The 22,006-nt window shown below is 40.8% G+C and overlaps 1 protein-coding gene across 1 annotated transcript in view; it reads right to left on the reverse strand.

Moving 5' to 3' along the window:
* The window catches only part of PDZRN4 (PDZ domain containing ring finger 4), a 373,874-nt gene that overhangs the window by 21,608 nt on the left and 330,260 nt on the right, over positions 1-22,006 (reverse strand). Inside the window, exons 5-6 of the mRNA XM_054989365.1 lie at positions 6,937-7,035; positions 1,263-1,325 (exon numbers count right to left, since the gene is read on the reverse strand). Coding sequence (XP_054845340.1) covers positions 1,263-1,325; positions 6,937-7,035 — 162 coding nt within the window. The remainder of the gene's footprint in view (positions 1-1,262; positions 1,326-6,936; positions 7,036-22,006) is intronic.

Here is a 22,006-nt window from a genome sequence, read left to right on the forward strand (position 1 = left end):
TCTCCTCAGGCACCACAATGCCCAACACCTTTCCTAGCACCCACCAAGTGTTTTGAGAAAGTTGGTGGGGCCAGTTTAAACTTTTGCCCAGCAGGGCTTCTGACTGACCACTGGAGATCTGATTGTGCAGATTTTTTAAAAGTTGCCTCAGCGACATCTGCCACTACAGCACAAGGACCTTTACTGCATTACAGTGTGTGCAGGTAATTTTTAAAAACAATATGCACATTTAAAAAGGCATCTTGGTAAACAGACCTTCTGCTTAAAGTGTTGAAGAGCTACTGTTAGAGTTATGCATAATCTCATTCTGTGTTTGGCTCTGCCTCCCGAAGCATTGTGGTTGGCTCTGTCTCTGGCAACATCCATTTTGTGGCTGACTCTGACTCCTGCAACAGCTATTTTGTGGTTTTGCCCTTCACCCTGTGTCAGAATTCCAAAGGTGCCCACAGGGTCAAAACATTTGGGGATCCCTCCATATTCTGAAGCTCGTAGGGAGTTTTAATGGAGGGAGTTGTAGCATGGATCTCCCCAAGAACTCTGATGATCTCCTAAACTACAACAACTTAAATTTATTCAAGAAAACATGACAAATGGGTGTTCTGGTAACACTCATAATTGTAGCAGTAATGGTGTCCAGCTCAGAAGGGAAGAACTTTCCCTATGATGCATTAAATGGACTGAGAAAGCCTGTACATGAACACTGGCTGAGGTGATGAATAAAACCCATCTGAGGTAGCCTGCAGACAAGGTACGAAAAATGTAATTGCAAACACAACTGAATACTTCATATATCTGACGCTTATAAAAGTTTGTCTGTAAAAACCATAGGCCATAGTAAAACACTTAATCTCTAATGGTTATAGAACTTCTCAACTCTGCAAAAGAAGTTAAGAAAAACTGTTATTAATTATAAATATAAAATGTGGACTACACTGGTTGTTGTGGATTTTCCGGGCTGTATAGCCATGGTCTTGGCATTGTAGTTTCTGATGTTTCGTCAGCAGCTGTGGCTGGCATCTTCAGAGGTGTAGCACCAAAAGAAAGAGATCTCTCGGTTTCACAGAGAGATCTCTTTCTTTTGGTGCTACACCTCTGAAGATGCCAGCCACAGCTGCTGACGAAACATCAGAAACTACAATGCCAAGACCATGGCTATACAGCCCGGAAAATCCACAACAACCATTGTTCTCCGGCCGTGAAAGCCTTCAACAATATAGTGGACTACACTGTTTGTTGAGGAAACAAAGCTTATAGAGACATACTTGTAAAATCCGATCTCCTTCCCGAATGCGTCCATCTCGGGCAGCAATACTGTTTGGATCAACCTACATAAGACAAAAATCCCAACATTAACTAAACACTTGGCAAATATCATCACTTTACAGAATTTACTAAGTTGCATATTACACAGGTATCTATTTCAAGTCAGGCGGATATCTGGTATCAAACAACATTGTTTCAGAACTCCAAACGCTACTGTTAAAATCACACTTGGAAAGACAGGATAGCTTTAAATAGATTTATCTTCCCAGCAACTAAATAGTTGCATTAAACAATGTAGCTATTACTACTGCTCTACCCAAGTCTGGTTCTGTATTTTTTCCCAGGAGAAAGGGCAGCAAAATTGTCCGTACTCTATTTGAGCTAGCAACATAACGGGGACAACAACTGCACTTCTTACCACTCCGCTAGACAGATTAGTGTCCTACTCAGAGCACTCAACAGAACCAGTGTTAGCATTATCCCCACAATACAGCTGGGGAGCGGGAGCAGAGAGAAGTAGCTTACCCAAAGTCACTTGCTGAGTAGAGGTGGGCACAAACAGGAAAAAAAAACGAACATGATGTTTGTTGCCATCCATGAACAGGGAATCACGAACGACCACGAACGTGACCCTGTTCATGAACATGTTCGTGGTTGGCTGTTCGTGGGAGAGAGGGGGGAGACTTGGAAGGGAAGAAAGTTTCCTGCGCCATTTGCAAACGGCATGGGGAACCTCCTTCCCTTCCAAGTCTCCCTCCTTTCAGCTGGCTGGAGGGAGGGAGAGGAGACTCTGAAGGGAAGAAGGTTCCCCATGCTGTTTGCAAATGGCGTGGGGAACCTCCTTCCCTTCAAAGTCTCCTACCTTCCAATCGGCTGGAGAGAGGGGGGGAGACTTTGTCAGGAAACCCCTGACAAGTGGCTGAGTTGGGGGTGAAGTGCCCCTCTTCCCGCTGATGTGCAGCAGCAGGGAGAAGGGCATTTCACCCTGGCTGGCTGCACTCAGCTGCTTGTCAGGGGTTTCCCTGGGAATGAGCTGAGTGGAGGATTTAAATGTCCCTCTTCCTGCGCTGCGCAGCAGCAGGGAGAGGGAAATTTAAACCCCGGCAGGCCGCAATCAGCCCTTGTCAGGGTTTTCCCTGACAAGCGTCTGATTTGGGGGTGAAGTTCCCCTGGGCTTAGATTGGGGTTTTCAAGGCAATAGGAGTTCAGACAGAGTTCAGAAAGTCTGTGCCTACTGTTGCCAAGGGAATTGATTGAAAGGCGCCAGACTGTTTGGCTTGATGAATGGCTGATGAACACCACGAACAGGGCTTGGAACGAATATATGTTCATCAGGAACGGGGCCTCACGAACAGCTTGCTTGTGAACAGCTGATTGGGCTGTTCGTGTTTTTTTCCGTTCTTATTGCTGTTCGTGCCCACCTCTACTGCTGAGCTCATGGCAGTAGAGGGATTTGAACCAGCAGAGTGCTGATTGGCAACCTAACCACCATGCTACAGTGGTTGTGCTACAACATGCTTACTAGAGTGGGGTGGTGTTGCTTAATTGCAAACTTTCAGCTTTTGTGGAATACAGTATTAATGGCAGGATTCACAGGCAAAAAATAAGGAAGATGCTTGAGAAGTGACAATGAGTAACTGAGACTGCTGCCTAAGAGATGCGCATTTCTGTGACTATTAGGTAAAAGGAAGCAGTTTTCCTATTTCTTTAAAAAAATTATTTATGAACCACCAGTTCACCTAGGAGGATGAACTTCTGGGACTTTACTCATATATAAAAAGTATATAATGATTTTATTATATACTATATACAGAGTCCTGGTTTAACTGTCTTAACTTTCATTTTACCCTCAATATATGTTTAGTTCATTAAAGTGTTTTTTTTTTTGAGCCACTATAACTATTCTTGAATAATGACCAACTTTTCAGAGGGGCAATCTATCTATCACCTTTCTCTAGATAGTTATCTTAACTCATTTATTTTGCCTTGTCATGGCAAGACCCATTTTTCAAGCAAAGTGTTTCTAAGTAGAATATGTGGTTTGCATGTCCTGTACAGATATTAACTACATAAATTGTGTATTGTTAGAGAGAAAATGATTTTGAAGTGTTTAATCAAGTATGAACCCACTTAAACAAAGAGAAAGGCTTAGGGGTTCCAAACAGAACTAAACCATAATACAGAAATGGATACCTTTTAAAATATAAATACAAAATATAAATACAGATAGAGGAGACAGGTTTGCTTTATCAAATGCTAATGTATGATTGAAAAGGACAATATTATTGGCTGTTCCTATTCATTTTCATCTGCTCAGGCTCTGTTACCTTGTTTGAACTAGAGTTAATAAACAGATTTCAGGCATGCTGATTGTGAATGCCTGTCATTTATAAAGGGCTCATCTGGAAGTCTTTTTAGGACAACAGCCCAGGAAAATATTGTGTGGAAGATCCTTATGGAATTCATCAGAGCCTGCTTTCTTTTCACTCTCCTGAAAAACTTGATATCACTGTTGACCTCTGATTTTGATCATTTCTGAACAAATAAAGAACACAGGCTCCAGAAACTCACGGCTTACCCATCTGTTTCTTGGTTTTTCAAAACTTTGCTTCAGGCTTTTGGGGCTAGTCAAGTTGCAGAAAGAGAAATATCTGGAAATTAACTAAGCTCTCAGCTACCAGTTCTCAGAGGGATGATGGAAGACAGGTGTGGATGATCATGGAATCAGAGGACTTCAAGGCCATAAACCAGGATGGGAGGCTCTGCATTCCATCTCAGCACAAGGAACAAGGGTTGCCAGATCCTTACTCTTCCAGTGGGAGGGGGTGGGACCCGGCACTTACATGTTTGAAAATCTGCATGCGTGTGCACTGACATGATGACATCACTTCTAGGAGTGACATCATTGTGCTGGCTGTGGGAATGATCCTGCACCAAATTGGCCCCAAGGGGAATGCAAGAGCATTCCTATAGCTGACACAATGATGTCACTCCTGGAATGAGGTCATCACTCCCCACTGGAAGCATGCTCGCTGTGGACTTGCCAGGGAGGTATTTTGCCTCTCAGGCTCGTTCCCTGTGCCCTTCCCTCCTCACCAGCCAGTGGTGTGGGGGGTGGGGACAGAGGCTGGGAACAGGAAATCCTCCACTGGGGGACTGGCAGCCCTACAAGGAACACTGGCAGGGGCAAGTAGCTCTATTGTGAACACATCTCAGCTGCAGAGAGACTTGATCACATGTCTTAGTAACACCCCTGATTGGTCAAGCAGGATCAGGCTATGCTACTGGCAGTCTGGAATAAAGCAATGGTCTTTATTCTGTTCAGTGTGCTGTTTGCTGTTTCTGGATACTAGCCCCTTACACATCATCTTGAGCTCTGGACCTGACAACCAGTCTTGGTGTCAGTTTTAATCCTTTTGTTCTTGGACTTTGGACCTGTGGAGTTTTGTGGGACTTCGTGGTTTGACCTGAGAAGGTTACATTTGTGTTAGGGAACCAAAACCTCAACAGTATTTCAGGGAAGATACTTAGTTTTAATAGTTTTCCTATCTTGCACAGCTTATACATTTGTAATCTTTTACACAATTCTTAATAAACTTAGACCTAAGTACTAGATTTAGATTGAAGCCTCAAAATTAAAATAATACCACAGAAGTATATTTTGAGGCTTCAATCTAAATCTAGTACTTAGGTCTAATTTGGCTACAGTTACCAAGTAATTGTTTTGGGGGAACTCATGCTGCAGGCATCCAAGCTTGCAGGGTTGACTTCTTGCTTAACATCCAGATGGGCTGGAGACTTTGTTCCTTACTCTCTATGCTTAGGGTTAGCTAAAAGGGACTAGTGGTGGCTCCTCTTACCTTGGGAAGAACTGTGTTTTTTGTTGTTGACTTTCACTCTGGCCTCCTTGAGGACTCAAAGGGGCTGTGACACCACAGAAAGTGGGGAGCATAGTGTCCTCCAAGATCTCCACTTCAGTCTTTTCTATGTTCAATTTCAGTTTGTTTGCTTTTAGCCATTTGACTACAGCAGTTGGGCAGCAACTCAAGACCTCCACTGCATCACCAGGGGTATTTGATAGTGACATAAAGAGCTGGGTATCATCTGCATACTGATGACATCTATTCCCATAGCTACAAATGATTTCTCCCAAATATTCTACATAGAGGTTGAATAACACGTGCAACCACCTTATTGCACTTATTGCACTCCACCCACCATAAACTTTCCTTCACATGTCTGGGGGCTTCATAGACAGTTAAGGGCAATCACAACCTGCCATCTGTCTAACCTCCACTTTCCAGGCAGAGAGCCCTGATCCAAATCTGCACAGGGTCCTCTCCCTTCTTTTCTCAGTGGTTCCATCAGACAGACATCCAGTTCCTTATATTTACTTTCCCTCACCCAGCTACTATCCAGGGCTATTGAGGAAAGGGACCTAGTGTTTGCTTTCCTTTATATACACTGCCATCATATACTTAAACTTAGCCCATTTGTCATGACCAGAATGTGTTAATTTCCTCTCAGCCAACAACTTCAAGCCAGTCAAGAGTAAACAGAAACAAGAATAAACTTTATTAACAACATGTATAAAGTAGGAGTGAATAATTGGAAACACAGATATATTGCGCTTAATTGTTAATTAATTGTAATTGTTAATATGTATCAGAAGAGGTTTTAAACAGCCAGTAATGTCTCTCTACTGTCTCTCTTAGCAGCCTCCCCAAACCCTTTCCCACAGACTCCAACTGTCACTGGCCCAGCATTCCATCTGCTCTCATTGGCTATTTCTCAGGAGAGGCAGAGCTGGAACCAGTCCTGTCCATCACAAGATGGGGGATAAGACTGCACCCTTTGGGACCCCCAAAAGATAATTTCCACACTGAAGATAGCTGGTCTCCAACAGCATCCCTTTGAGTCCACTCCATGAGGAACCATAAGATTATATATCCGCTTATTCCATAGCTTCCAGGATTACTCAATAATAACTGGTAAGGTACTTTATTGAATGCTTTATAGAAATGCAAGTTTGTCTTTATCCACATTGTTGTTAATACTCCCCCAAAGCTCCAAAAGATTGGTAAGTCAGGCCTTCCCTCTATAGAATCCATGCCCTCCCCTCCCACCCCCATCAGCTCCAAGCATGGCTAATACTTCTACTTATAATAATACTTTCCACCAATTTACCTGGAACAGATGTTAGGCAAACTGTCAATTTGAAAACTGGCATTATATTTTACTTTCTAATGCTTTGGTTAAAAGGCAGGTTTTAGTGACAACTTACATATATTTGGTAGGAGACCAACAATTTCACACTTTCGGCTTTTTAATAAGCCATCCAGATGTAAGAAATGATTACTTTTTCATTTATTAATTAGCTCCAAGCAGAAGGCTGACCACAGACACAGGCCAATTTCTTTGAGCACTACCAGAGATTTAAGTCATAAAACAGAGGCTATCAAATTTCAGGCACTAATCAAACCTTTGGGGCATTTTCCCTCTAATAATACCGCTGTATGTGAAACATTTATGTTAAACAAATATAATAGTAATAATGATTATATAGCTTGGGCAACATAATTATGTCTCCTAATTTCAATGGACAACAAACAGTCAGAATTTCACAGTAAGGCTACAGAATGCTGATTTTTCTTTCTGACACCATATCTTTACCTCACTGATATAGATTCCTGTGTCTTCCTCATCATCTGTGCGGTAACATACAGTCAGCCCCAGCTTTTCTTGGCTGCTAACGCGATAGAGTTCAACCTCCTGCAGGAAAAAGGACAATGCATTGACGTACCTATTTTGACAATTAATTCTGCTGCAGTAATTTTCTTCTTTAATTAACAGACACATTTTTCACAGTATTTATCTTACAGTTTTTTCCAATCACTTTATTTGATTTGAAGTTAAGTATTTCTTAATAAGAATAATAAAAGCTGTTTTCATTCATTATTGCTGTACTTCCATTTTACTGACAAATGCCTGGCTTATAGAAAGATGTACCCAAAAGTACAAAAGTTGGGACACAGCAAAATCTGACATATCAAAATCAGGAATATGTGATGATTTTGCAAGGATCCATTTTTTAAAAAAAATCATGAAGGCTGACTATTCATCACCCAGTCACTTTATTTCTATCAAGCCAATTGTTGATTTATGGGACAGAAGAAAGACAAAGTATTCATTAGTCAATCACACGTCAGTGTCAGTCTTCTATTACCCTCTTAAGCCATAAACCAAAATCAGAGTTACCTGCCAAATCACATACTGAACCTAGTATATTGTTAAGTGCTAGATAAATAACATTTAGAAATATAACTTATTCCATAGTATGAGTTGTGTTTCTGAAGTGTCATTTCTTCATATATATATGAAGAAATAACACTTAATATAACTATAATATTCTCCAGTGAAAGTACAAGCATAAAGAAAGGAAGTAGGAGTAGCACTTAGACACATGCATAATGTACATTAAAGGTGCAGATTATCTGCCTACTTTATTTGTATATTTAGGAATATAAACTGATCATTTTCATTTTATTATTACAGATATTCATTTTAGTTATGACATTTATTTTTGTCTCCAATGTATGGCCATAACTTCTTTGTTACCCTTTCAATGGGGATGGAATTTTAAGGACTGTATCAATTGCAAAAAGGGATCTTCCTTGTCAAAATTCAGATTTGAGAAATGACCTCAGTTTTATAGACAATTAAGGGCTGAACACAGGAAAGGGAAAGGGAATTTTTTCAAGTTACTGTTATTCCCATTTTTCCAAATTAACATAATCATTGTAATGGATGAGGCTTTTTGTTTATTTTTTTAATTAACTAGAATGTACATTCCTAATATAATCAGAGGTCTGAGAGTGATGGCAACAGGATGATTTCTACTTTTTCATACTTCTCTGTTTCCTTTGTACTTCCCAGGTACCCTTTGAAGGTTGAACTGTGGCCAAGGAATGCCATAATCAACCTTATTTAAAATTGCTCTTCCCTTTTCTCTGGTATCCCTAGCTTTTAGACAGCCTTCTTCATACAATTAAAAACAGACGGTATCAAGTTTATCAATGCAGCCCTAGACAGTATGTCATGTCTGCACCCCTCCATGCCATTATTTTCAGCTGATGGGTTGCCATGAACCATTGTTCTGTGCTGTGTCTTGATGTCATATTGCTGATACCATAACTTGCCTTGTATTCACAGGCCTGCTGTATCCAGAGTGTCTTATCTCTTATGCTTTGAAGCTCTGTGTCGCTGACCTTATAAATCTGCTGGTTCTCAGGGGGAAGAAGAAGAACCATGTTTCATTCTTAATCTATTGCCTCTCTTATGACTAGACAAAGCATGTAAACTATTTAGGGAGTTCTCATGACTGCTTCATGCCAAAAGTTATGTTTTACTATTGGGAGGGGTGAGAATGCTTGGAGCCTATATGAACAATGCTTTTTACATATTTTACCATTCCTGTCAATTTATGATCAACCTGTGGACATATCTATGAACATGATTTGATTCCTGAATAAAGCCTTTTCAACCAAGACCATGGAGTGCTTGCTGTGAGGGCACAGGGATCTATCTGCCATAGCCTGTCATCCATAGAACTGACACAGTAGGGCTGCTATGTCCCTTGTAGGAGCAGAGCATCCCCCTCCCCAAGCTGGCAGGCACAGCAAAAGTGATAATGGGCAGCTCTAGGAATCACTGGAAACTCTATGATTTTTCCTCAGAAGTGGCTTTCCATAGCTTCCACAGAAGTGATGTCATCATACCTATGATGGCCTGGCAACCCTATTTGAGCAGTGATAAAGCATTTGAAGCCACTGACTTAAATTGACTTAGAAGGGTGTAACTCTATATAGGATTGCACTGTGACACTTTTTTCTTTGTGTATATGTGTGTTAAGCACTTTCAAGTTGCACCCAACTTATTGCGACCCCAGCAAGGGGTTTTCAAGGCATGTAAGAAGCAGAGGTGCTTTCCTCTGCACAGCCTTTCTTGGTGGTCTCCCATCTAACTACCAACCCTGCTAAGCTTCCAAGATCTGACAAAATCAGGCTATACCATGCTGCCTTCTCTCCCACTTTTTCTTTAGAATCCTTATATTGGTATGCTATTAAAATACATTAAAATTACTATAATGAACATTGCTTCATAAAATGCACTGTGTAGTAGCTGGAATATGCTTTTAAAAAAGACTATCCCTACTGTTTATTTTACTTTTTAAAAATTTTCATTTATACTGCACCTTTTCCCCAGTGCTGACCCAAGGTGGCTTACATAAATCTCCTCTCCCCCATTTTCCTCACAACAACTCTGAGAATATGTGACAGGTCCAATTTTAACACGCAAGCTTCCATGGTAGAGTGGGGAATCAAACCTGGATCCCCCAGATCCTAACCCATTACTCTAGCCACTACACTAACTGTTATTTTACTTTAAATATAAAATGCCAAAACACAATTATTATTCCAAATAAAGTAGAGTAAATAACCCAGGGTCAGAATGGACAACATAGAATCAATATGAAGACCAAGCTTACAGCTGATTCCATTTTGCACTTGTGCTTGAGTACTGAAATTTGCAGTGTAGTTCTAAGCACAGATACACCCTTCTAAGCTCAACGACTTAAATGGATTTAGAAGGGTATAGCTCTGTTTAGGATTACATTGATAGATAACAAGAAGAGCCGGTGTAGGGGATAGTATGTTAGACTAGGATCTGGGAGACCCAGGTTTAGATCCTCACTCTCCTGCAGAAACTCATAGGGTGACCCCGGGCCAGTCACACACTCTCAGCCTAACCTACCTTACAGGGTCATTGTGAGGATAAAATGGAGGAGAGGGGAATGATGTAAGCCACTGTGGGTCCTCGTGGGAAAGGTGAGGTTCAAGTGAAGTAAATAAAACCAAGACCTCATTCTGCACTTTAGTTTGCAGTGGTGTTTAAATGACTGAGCGTCCTTGCTACATACAGGGAAGCTATGTTTAGGAAGGATTTTTCCATATTTATTGCCACAAATCCAGCCATTTTACCTAAATTGTCATTTAAATGTTTTGCACTTGAACTGAAAATGTACAGTGTGAACCAGCTCTGAGAGACCACTATCATCCTCTTCACCTGTAGTGCTGTCTTATGAACAGTTATTCCAGCTTGTTGACTTTAGTAGACTGAGAATGGAATAACTTTGCACAGAATTGCTCTGTTGGGGATATATATGCAAAGGCTGTTATTCTTCCAACATACTGATTATATTTCAAGGAATAGTAAAGGAGAAACTGCATGTAGCCTGGCTTTCTCTTCCTCCCTTCTCCGAGCTTCCCATGCTCCATGGATAGCAACCAAATAGAAAAGTATTTTTTAAAAACAAGCTTCCTTTTAATTGTATACATATGAGAAAACTAAATACTAGTTGTTTCAATGCCTGTTTTTTAAAAAAAAGAATGGCTTGTAGGAGAAGCTAGGAATCTTGTTTAAGTGTCACTGGATTTTTGAGAATTATTTTAGACCTGACCCAGATCTATACTAAGACTTCAAAGTACAGGGTAAAGAAAAAAAAATGTTCAGAGTACAGCTATCTTGACAGATTACATATTTTAAAAACAGGAAATGCTTAGTACCTAACAGTATTTTCTATTTTTAAAGTACTTAAAGTAGAGGTAGTGCCTGCTTTTGATCTAATGTTTATTTTGAATAATTTTTTTTAAAAAATGGTTAGATATGTAGGGTATGGTGTATCTTAGAAATGATCTTAAATCTGACTAAGGAGTGAATGAAGAGAATTTTTTCAGGAACTACAACTTTGATAGAAAGCACAGAAACAGAATATATACTAACTACGTGACTAAACTGGGAGAGAGGGACTTTCGGGAAGAAACACGAAGTAGCCTAAGAATACCAATCTGGAGACAAGCAAGAAGGACAGAAGAGAGGAGGAAAGAAGGATCCCATCCTGCTATCTATCTAAGAGCCAAGCTACAAGTGACGCCTGACACAGGTTGGACACTTGTCAGCTTCCCTCAAGTTTTGATGGGAAATGTAGGCATCCTGGTCTTGCAGCTGTAATGGAGAGCCAAGCTGTAAAACCAGGATGCCTACATTTCCCATCAAAACTTGAGGGAAGCTGACAAGTGTCCAACCTGTGTCAGGCGTCACTTGTAGCTTGGCTCTAACTGTCAGACCTGCTGCCCCCTGCAGGTATTCTGTCTCTTCTGCCTTCTTTGTACACAAGACATTGTATTTCCAACAAGATAATACATAGAGAAGTGAAGAAATGTGCAAGGTGTGCATTTAAACCAGAGTAAGAGAGTCATCCTAAGCAGGTCTATGTAGAAGTAAGCTCCCAATTGATTCAATGGGGCTTACTCTCAGAAAAGGATTCTTAAGAATCCACTAAGTACGAAATGTTATTTCCAAAGAAAAGAAAGCTGCAAATAATTAACTGGTTTGGGCACAGGAAGAGAAAGAACCAGCCAAACACAGTCTCATTCAAAACCTATAATACTTTGTTTCTGTCTCTGAAGCAACAGCACATGTGACTACAATTGTTGACGTTAGGATGAAACAGAGTTGTTAAATAGAATTCTCTTAATTCCTCTTTGCTAAATTTCTCTGTGTCAGTTTTGAATTGATTCCTCTTTCATGAAGGGGAAGATTCAATTTAGATTTCAAAGAATTTATTTATTTATTTATACTAGGGGCATAGTTGAAACATTAATAACAAGCCATTAAAATAACAATTAACACAAGCCAAGACGCATCTGAGCATATCCTTGATGGCATCAGACTGCTTTTTATACTTTGTATCATATTACCGTGGCACAACAGGCAGAAATCCACAGGTAAGGAAACTTACACCATGACATGGTTAAAAAAAACCCCTCAAAGATAAATTAATGAGCAGTCAAAGTCAATTCTTCTTTTGAAAGAGGAAAAGAGAATAAGAGGAACCAATTGCTATATCTAAAAAAAAAATAAAATTTAGGAAAAAGAATTCCATCCCCCATAACAACTCAAGGATAAAATTACAGTTACAAAAAAATGGCTTCAATTACAGTAACAAGGTATATCTTTCAGAAACAAAGAAAAAGCTTGTGGCCCCTTTGAGGCCTGTGAAGAAGTCTAAATATGCCATAAAGGACAGAGACAGAGGCCTTTAAATCATGGAGAGGCAGCTTACAAGCTGATGCTAGTTTAGCCTTGTTGTCCTACTAGCAGAAGCTCCTTGAAATCAAGATAGACAAGGTCTATTGCTTGTAAACCAACATATATGCATGAAAGTAATAACAATTCATTGTATGTGACTGCACAGTGACCCTGGCTGTCTTTCAGACAATTCATTGCAAAATGTTTCTTCAGACCAGAGTTGTATTAAATGGCATTTAACTTTGGAAGAAAGCTGATTTGATTTATTGATACTTCACAGCATGTTCACATTCCCTCCTCTCAACCCCACACACAGTTTATGCTGATCGTCTGAGTGCAATGTGAAATGGCAGTTCCTTCCAAAGGCTGGAAGATGTACAAATTGGAAGTATGGCATACATGAGGAGACTGGGAAGGGAAAACTGCCCTAGAGCATGTGAAGCTAAGTGGCCTGTGAAGCACTACAAGCTAGTGCAGGGGCCACTCAGTTCAGTGTTGCCAACAATGGGCATTAGCTCACCCATTGCTTCCTCTTGCAAACTGGAAGCAATGCTGGAGAAGACAATTAGTTGAACTGACACTGATTTCCATTGCCTATGCAGGGTCAGACCCAAGTGGTACTGACAGTTGCTGGAGTTATCCTATTTACATTCCCACTCTACTTTCATGGGACTCAGGGTATTATGGTTAGACACAAGTTGGATGCTACTTCCTCTTGGTCTGAATCCAACATACTGCCTTCCCACTTATCTCTGCTTGGACAGAAGAGTTCAATTTTACACTGCAATATGCAGCTTAGTGAATATAGTGTTTTCAGCATTTGGCTACAAAAATGACCTTTTACAGAATTAATTAAATGACAGTGACTCATCCTATGAAAGATGGGAAACTGGGTAAAGGTCATCTTTGAACTGGCAAAATATGTAAAGCCGAAGAGGTTATACTCTCGAAGGACAGGAGAAGAGGTTAAATTGCTCATCCTCCAGGGTGATGGAATAGTAGGCTGAAGACCATAACCTTCTATTACCAGGTTAAAAGTCGTTATTCCCTTCAGCAACTGGGTTAATACTGCAATTTCTTCAGGTGACAGAAGAGTAGGTTGTAAATGTCATCCACTGTGTTAAAAGTTTCTTTGACTTACTTCTTGAAAGAAGAGGATTAAGTGCTGTGCTTTGGGATTCTGTTAAAGTTTGCTTTCAAGTAACAACAGAACTCTTGCACCTCACATAAATGAACATGTACGCATGCAAGTAAATTGTATTAGAAGATAATAGACTAGCATCTAAATTCTCTTTACAGCTGTTGTCCTATATGGAACACCACATCTTGGATCCACTTATTAAAGAAACATTTCTTTCAAGTATTGGTTTTAAATCCTTAAAGGTCAAAAGATGAAAAAACACTTTGCAGTCCTGTGGAAACCTGGTTTGACAAAGGCAATTAAAATGGAATTAATGTGATGGTATACCTCTATGGGGGGATGTGATTGGTGTGTTCACATTTGCAGGTTGTGTATTTCCCATGGGATTTATTAAATGTTAAGTTTCTTATTAAGTCTAGGCATAGGATACTGCTATATTTCATTAATTCAGCTTCTTCATTCATTCTATGAATCAAGCTCTTCATAATGTACATAACTGGATAACTATTTATGTGACTTGACTTATAGTACTTTTAAATTTCCATTGCCTTGAGACATCCAACAATGCTTTTGGAAGAACATCATCCCCAGACCAGGAAGGAAAATTTGTCTGTGTATCTATGAAGAAGAAATAAATGTGGATTTACATTATACAGTGTTTTCTCCTTATATTCTGAAATCATGCTTAAATATTTAGAGCCCATGTGGAGGGAAATTCCTTGACAATTCTACATATCAAAATTGTTCATTTCTTGCTATAAAGGTAGTCAAGAAGACAACCAGTGTGTCATAGTTGTTAGCAGGGCTTTTTTCTGGTAAAAGAGGTGGTGGAACTCAGTGGGTTGACCTCAGAGAAAATGGTCACATGGTTGGTGGCCCCGCCCCCTGATCTCCAGACAGAGGGGAGTTTAGATTGTCCTCTGCACCGCTTGGTGGCACGGAGGGCAATCTAAACTCCCCTCTGTCTGGAGATCAGGGGGCGGGGCCACCAGCCATGTGACCATTTTCAAGAGGTTCTGGAACTCCGTTCCCCCGCGTTCCCCCTGAAAAAAAGCCCTGGTTGTTAGAGTGATGGACTAGGATCTGGGAGAACCAGGTTCAAATCCCCACTTTGCCACAGACACTTGTTGGGTGATCTAAGGCCAGTCACTCTCTTTCAACCTAAGCTAACTCACAGGGTTGTTGTGGGGGTAAAATGGAAACCGGAGAACAATGTAAGCCACTTTGCATCGCCATTAGGGAGGAAGGTGAGGCATAAATGAAGTAAATAAGTAAGTAAATAAATAAATATCCCAGCACTAGACCTATGGCATATTTTATATTAATCTGTTTTCATTTATTTACATATTTTTTTCAACAAGATCTTTTTTACAGTAAATACAAATTAAACATTGGGAAACGAGAGATGAAAGAGGATGGGGGCAGCACTGTGGTCAACAGAAAGCTGGAAAAGGAAGAGATCTGATGGACCCACTGCATGTTGGAAGGAAAGGAAGGAAAGGAAAAAAAGAGGAGAGACTTGTTACCCTTGCATATACAGAGAGGTATCCATATGCAAGTTTTGGGGGTTAGAGAGACAGGTTGGAAAACCTTCAAATTTCATCAGATACATACAAACATCTTGATGTTCTTGACATTGTTCATCAAAGTATCTAAAAGCTGGGTGGCAGCTAAAGTTGGTTAAAAAATATGACAATCTTAGTAACTGAAAGATCTCATAAATATTTTGCAACATTAATGTTATTATAAATAAAAAATTGTTGTATTGTATAACCAGGCAGAACACACATGTCACAATCACTCTGCAGAGATACAACTGGTTAACAAAGCCCTCAATGGTCTTGGACCCGCATACCTGCAAGGCTGCCTTTCCCACTATGCTCTGCTATGACAGGTTTGCTCATCTGAGAAATACCTTCTAAAGGGTGCCCACCCTGAAATGGGTAAAATTGGCAGCTGCCAGTTCACATGCATTTGGAGTGGTAGCTCCCATCTTGTGGAACTGATTGTCTGATGAAGTCAGGGAGGCTCCCCCATTTCTATCTTTTGCAAGAATATGCTAAATAGCGATTAAAACTGTAGAAGAATGGAACAGCCCAGGAGTGCACCTTTGTAAGGGGACAGAGTTGTAATCCACAGCTATGATTATTAAAGGCATTGCCTACTTTTACTGCATTTTCTTATACATTGTATTTCACCTTCTGCAATGTTTATAATAGTTTGTTGTTTGCATTGTCCTCTAATTCTGTCCTAATTCTATCTAATTAGCCCTACTGCACTGTTCATTGGTTGCCTTCTGTTGTCTGTCTGCACTATTTTATATCCTGTAATATGCCTTGAGTCTCAGCAAGAAAAACAGACAGATGACAAAGTAAAATAAAATAACATGAAGGTGCATTATCTACAGCTATTGAATAATACTGAATAATAATGTTAATGTTGAATAATATTGAATAGTAAGTAAAAACAATACTAGGGGTTATAAGGAAAGAGACTGAAAATGTATTGTAATGCCCTTGTATAGATCTGCAGTAGAGTCACATTTGTAATACTATGTATAATTCTGGTTGCCATATTTGAAAAAGGATATTGCAGTGCTGGAGAAACTAAGGAAGAGGTCTACAAAAATGATTAAGAGGTTGAGAAAAAAGCCAAGGAGACTAAGACTATATATAGAGAAAAGATGATTTAGAAGGATTACAGAGGTTTATAAAATGAAGCATGCAGGATAATTGTCTTCTCCCTCTCCTATAATACTAGAATTCACGGGCACCCAATTCAGTTGATGGCCAACAGATTAAGGACAGGTAAAAGAACTACTTGTCCTCAAAGAATGATTGGTTTTGGAATTCCCTGCTGTGGAGTGTGACGATGGCTACTAACTTAGGATGGAAATACACATTACGAAGTACCTAGGGACGCTCAATTGAATCTCATTTCATGTGACCCCCCTCCAACTTTCCATGCACTCACTCACACAGTCACACTTCAATTTGCTCTGCATAAATACGTTCACACATTCGATATCAGTTTCCCCTCAACTGCTAAAAGTATCCCAGTTTTCCCCACCTCCTATCTCCATTCATTGAAATGCAGATCTTGACACTTTCTCACACCTTAAATAAATGCAAATCGGCAAGTCAAAGGAGCCTACAGTATTTGTTCTTACAGTGAAAACTAAGCTGAATTGGGCTTTGCCCTCTGGACACACTGGAAGATACAATTACACAAAGGGAGCGCCTGTGAAAGCGGCATGCATGTGTGCCGAGCAAGAACAGCCTACATGTGAGTTGAGTACCACACATAAAATCCTGCACTTGAGTGTCCCCAGTTACTTCGCTATGTATATTTCCATTCTTAGTTGGCTTTAAAAAGGGTTTAGAAAACTTCATGGAGGTTAGGTCCATCAGTGGCTATTGCCATGATGACTAAATGGAACCTTCATGTTCAGAGGCAGTAACCTTCTGGGTAGTAGTTTGGGGGGACAACAAAAAAGGGAGAGAGGAGACTTCAGTTTCATGCCCTTTGGAAGCCTATGTGGACCAACTGTCTGATCTATCATGGTTGCTTTTATGTTTTTATACAACACCAGCTAATTTGTTACCACCTCAGTTAATTTATTACCACCTGTTATCCATATCTGTAATATCATTGAGACTTATTGTTTACAGACTTGTTAAAGGCCAACATGCCATGAAGTGACATGTTACTAAGGCATCATTTCCACCCCTCCCGTTCCCAAAGTCAAATGGTGCCTCAGATTTCTGAACAGCCTCGGCTTGCAGACTGTTCCCAATTTTAGCATCCAATATCTTCAGATAAAGGGATCTCATTAACAGTGCGGTTTGAAACCTAAGAGAATCATGTACATTCACTTTTACTAACTGGACCATTCGTCTGATTCAGTATGAGGCAGCTTTAAAAGAACTGTGTTGTCTGAACAGATTATACAAATTAAGCAAGTATGTATATATACACTTATTCCATTTCTGCTAATCACAGGGAGGGATAAAGACCTAAGGCTCTGAAGCCACATTTCCTGAACAGTCCCACATCTATACCTCACACCTCTCAAGCCCGATTTCGCTAGATGTTATGTACATATTTTCAAGCAAGTTTTCAAAGATTTCTTTTTTAGCCTTCCTGGAAACTGGAACATTTTCACAATGCTCATTTTTGCACTCAATATACATTGTGTGTTTCTTTTTTTCCCCTTCACACTTGATCATGGCATACAACTAGGTCTGAGTAAAGCTACAGTGCTGCCCCAAATATTCGATGAACTAGTTTTATTGTGGAAAAAAATGCTGAATCTTGTCTTTACAATTCCCTCCTGTCTTTAATCTCTGTATTTGAAATGCAGCTCCACTGTATTTGCAATAAAACTAAAATATTTATTTCAGTCAATTAGCAGACAAAGGATGTCTCTTGTTTCCATAACATTCTTCTCTATGACAAATGGAAGGCCCATACACATCAATGTTGTCATGTATAATACATAGAGTTCTAGACTGCAAGACGCCTGAGAAGATGTTGTCACAACAAACTAGCCTATCCTTTTAGACCTCTTGTCTCTATAAAAGCAAAGAGTCAGTTTCCTTTATGAATTAATATTTCGGAAACATAAACACAGCATATTGTTATAGTAGAAGATGCTGGGGAAACCTGTTGAAAGAAATTTCCCCCCTGCTTCCAGACCCACTAGTCTATTGGTGCAGGAATTGTAGATTTGTCTTTCTTTTTATTGATATTGCTAATCACTTGCCAGTTTTTTAAGCAATGAAAAGGCCAAGGGATAGCAATCCTTCAAGCATGGTTTCCTTTGGATGAGAAGCACTGGTGGTTTTGTAATGTTTGTTTTATTTATAAATATACAGTTAGAACATAATTGTAACAAAGGTTCATTTGTACAATGCACATTAGAGGGAGGGGAGAGATACTTTACTTCCAATAGTCTTCATACTCAGGAAACTAAAGTATCTCTCTCTGTCTCTGCCTGTTTCAAAAATGGCCAACTTTGTTTCCCATACACAATCTGCCAAGCTGTCTTCCCAGATCCCATTCCTGCAGACTGAAAGCCCATCCAGAAAATATCCATAATCAGCTGGCTCAGTTTTTTTTTCCAGAACCCCACTAACCTGAGTTAAAAAAACCAACGAAATCGGGATGGTCTCACCTGTTGCAAGAATTGAAAGTGAATCCAATTCTTGGTTGTTGTGGGTTTTCCGGGCTGTATTGCCGTGGTCTTGGCATTGTAGTTCCTGACGTTTCGCCAGCAGCTGTGGCTGGCATCTTCAGAGGTGTAGCAAAGTGCTACACCTCTGAAGATGCCAGCCACAGCTGCTGGAGAAACATCAGGAACTACAATGCCAAGACCACGGCAATACAGCCCGGAAAACCCACAACAACCATCGTTCTCCGGCCGTGAAAGCCTTCGACAATACATGAATCCAATTCTATTTTTCACCTTCAGTTTTTGATACTTAAAATCTTAACTTACCACTGTGTTAAACTCTATATGATACAATCCATATAGATGGATTTTGAAAAAAAAAATTATTTACAGAGATTGTTTTTTTCCAAATGAGAAAAAAGCATTGATAAAGGGTACAATGAGATGGAAAATAAGGTTGCACTAACCTGTAACTGTTGTTCATTGAGTGGTCCTCTGTGCAGGCACAGATGGGATCTGTGCATGCGCAGGCCAGCTGCAGATGTTCTAGGGCTCAAAAAAGCATGAGATGATCACTCGGCCTTTTCCCACGCTTCCCCCCTTAGGCACGGTTATAAAAGGTCGGGTGAGCAGCTGCCTCCCTCAGTTCATTGATTGCTTCTGGAGTAGAAGAAAGAAGAGCTCACAGTGGGGTCAGAGGGAGGGATGTGTGCCTGCACAGAAGACCACTTGTTGAACAACAGTAAGGGCAATGTTGTTTTCATCATCATGGATTCTGTACATCCCCTCATGGGAGACTAGAGAGCAGACCTACGTTGGAGGAGGGTGTGTAGCTCTTCAAGCAAAAAGATTCCTCAGGATGGCTCTACCAATGGCTGCATCATGTGTAGAGTTGACATCAGTGGCATTATGCTTGATGAAGGTCGAAGGAATAGACCAGGTGGCTGCCTTACAAATATCAACAAGTGGAATTCTTTGTCTGAACACAGACGATGTTGCTAGTGCACAGATGGAATGGGCATGAAGCTGTAGAGGGAATCTTTGATCAGTCCACCTTTTGCCCATCCACCGGAGATCCCAGTATAGATACTTTTGAAAAGGTTGTGCTTAGAGACGTGCTATAGGTAGAGGACGCTTCCCATTACTCGGGACACAATTTGTCCCTACATGAATGGCAAGCTTTGAAATCCTTTAAGGATGATTCTAACATCATCATCAAACCGGCAGACGGGGGGGGGGGGGGTGGATTGTAGTCTTAGATAAAAATACATATGTGCAGGAAACTGAGCGTCAACTGGCAATACAGACTGATTATCAGCCCATTCCATCCAATCCACTATCTCATATACAGAATATCATCAGAGTAGTGTTGGATGAGGCTTTATTAGCCTTTGAGATCGATGACAAAACCCATAGGGCTCTTATCAACACAAATCCAAGAACTCCAGTGTTCTATACATTGCCAAAAGTGCACAAACCAGGTTTCCCTCCCCCTGGTAGACCTATCGTCTCTGGTTCGAACTCAGCGCTAGAACCGCTTGCCTTTTTTCTAGATCACTTTCTTCAACCTATAGTTCAGAGTACACAGGCTTACCTTAAAGACACTATGTCTCTCATCAACCTCTTGGAACCTCTTTCAATTCCTCCCGAGGCATTTTTGATGACCCTGGATGTAAGTTCTTTATATACTTCGATCCCGCATCCAGATGCATGTGAAGTTGTGGAGACTGCTCTATATCAACGTGTTTCCCAACATCCCTCCACCCCTTTTCTTTTGAACCTCCTGGATATCATTTTAGAACACAACTATTTCAAATTCAACAATCAATATTACTACCAGGTAAAGGGAATTGCCATGGGCTGCTCTGCAGCCCCGAGTATCGCCAACGTCTATATGGCATGCCTTGAGTCAGAGCTTATTCTTAATTCAGACTTCAATCATGTATTGGATCAGATTATTTTTTACAGGAGATTCATAGATGACATTCTAATTATTTTGAAATGTGGGTCATCTGCAGCCCCCCTAGCTACATGGTTAAACTCCTTGGATCCCAATATTTCTTTTACCTGGCAGGGCAGCTTCCGGCAGATAAGCTTCTTGGATGTCATCATTTACAAATGTGATGGAACATCTTTAGGGGTCCGTCCCTTTAAGAAGCCAACAGACCGCAACTCCTATTTACATTACTCTTCCTTTCATCCCCCCCATCTGAGGAACAACATCCCAGCAGGTCAATACCTCAGAATTAAACGTAACTCGACTGAATCGAGGCATTATGAAGAAGGAAGTAGGGCTCTTGATGCATCCTTCTTAAAGCGGGGCTATCCTCGAGCTATATTAAGCAGGGCGAAAAATAAGGATGGGCGCCTTCCTACGCAGCCAATTGTTAACACCCAGGCATAGGGAACGGGATCAGCATTTGAGCTGGGCATTAGATTACACCCATTTGGCGATTCGGTTTCCTTTTCTCGGCCATGTCGGACACTCCTCTCCGCAGGTCCGGGAGGAAGCGCCCGAGCAGCCTGACCGGGTGGTTGACCTGCGAGGGTTAACCCCCAGGACTCCCAGTGAGGGGGTCAGGGTCTGGAGCGCGACGGGAAGAGCCCCCTGAATTTGATGCAGGGGGTAAATTGCCCGTTTGCTCCTATGGAGGCCGGCAGACTTGCGCAGCACATCGCGTGCTGCCGGGCCATGGAGAACGGCAAAAAGCAGATTTAAGGTGAAAACCTGTAAGTAGCGAATCCCTTCTGTCATTACAAGCGTATGCGAAGGATTGGTGGGATTTGAAGCTAAGAAGTTTCGGATACCTTCCCCCTCACTGAACTCCGGAACTTAGTTGGCGGATTCCCCCCCCCTAAGATGGCGACGAAAAAGCAGAGCCCTGCTATGGGCAAATCTATTTCGTCTGCTTTGCAGGGAAAAGGAGAGTCTCTTGAAGAGCTGGTTAAGTGGTCGGTCGTCGAAGCTATAAAGCCCTTTGTTGACAAGCTAAATGAAACAGATCAAAGGGTTGGCTTAATTGAGAGTGAAGTGAAAACCATTAAGGAAGTGGCGGCGGGGGCGGAGCAGTCTGCTCGAGAAAACGCAGCACTCATGAGAGCAACAAACAAAGAAGTAAAGCTTTTGGAGAATCAACTGATAGGGTTACAAGTGGATCGTGCTCAGACAATATTGCGTCTCCAGAATGTGAAGGAGGAGGAAAATGAAATTTTAAAGGACATGGTGTCAGATCTTTTGGCGATACCCGCAAAGGCAACTAAAGAAGAATTAAAAAGCG

Source organism: Eublepharis macularius, chromosome 9, assembly GCF_028583425.1.
Source record: "Eublepharis macularius isolate TG4126 chromosome 9, MPM_Emac_v1.0, whole genome shotgun sequence".
Taxonomy (NCBI): Eukaryota; Metazoa; Chordata; class Lepidosauria; order Squamata; family Eublepharidae; genus Eublepharis; species Eublepharis macularius.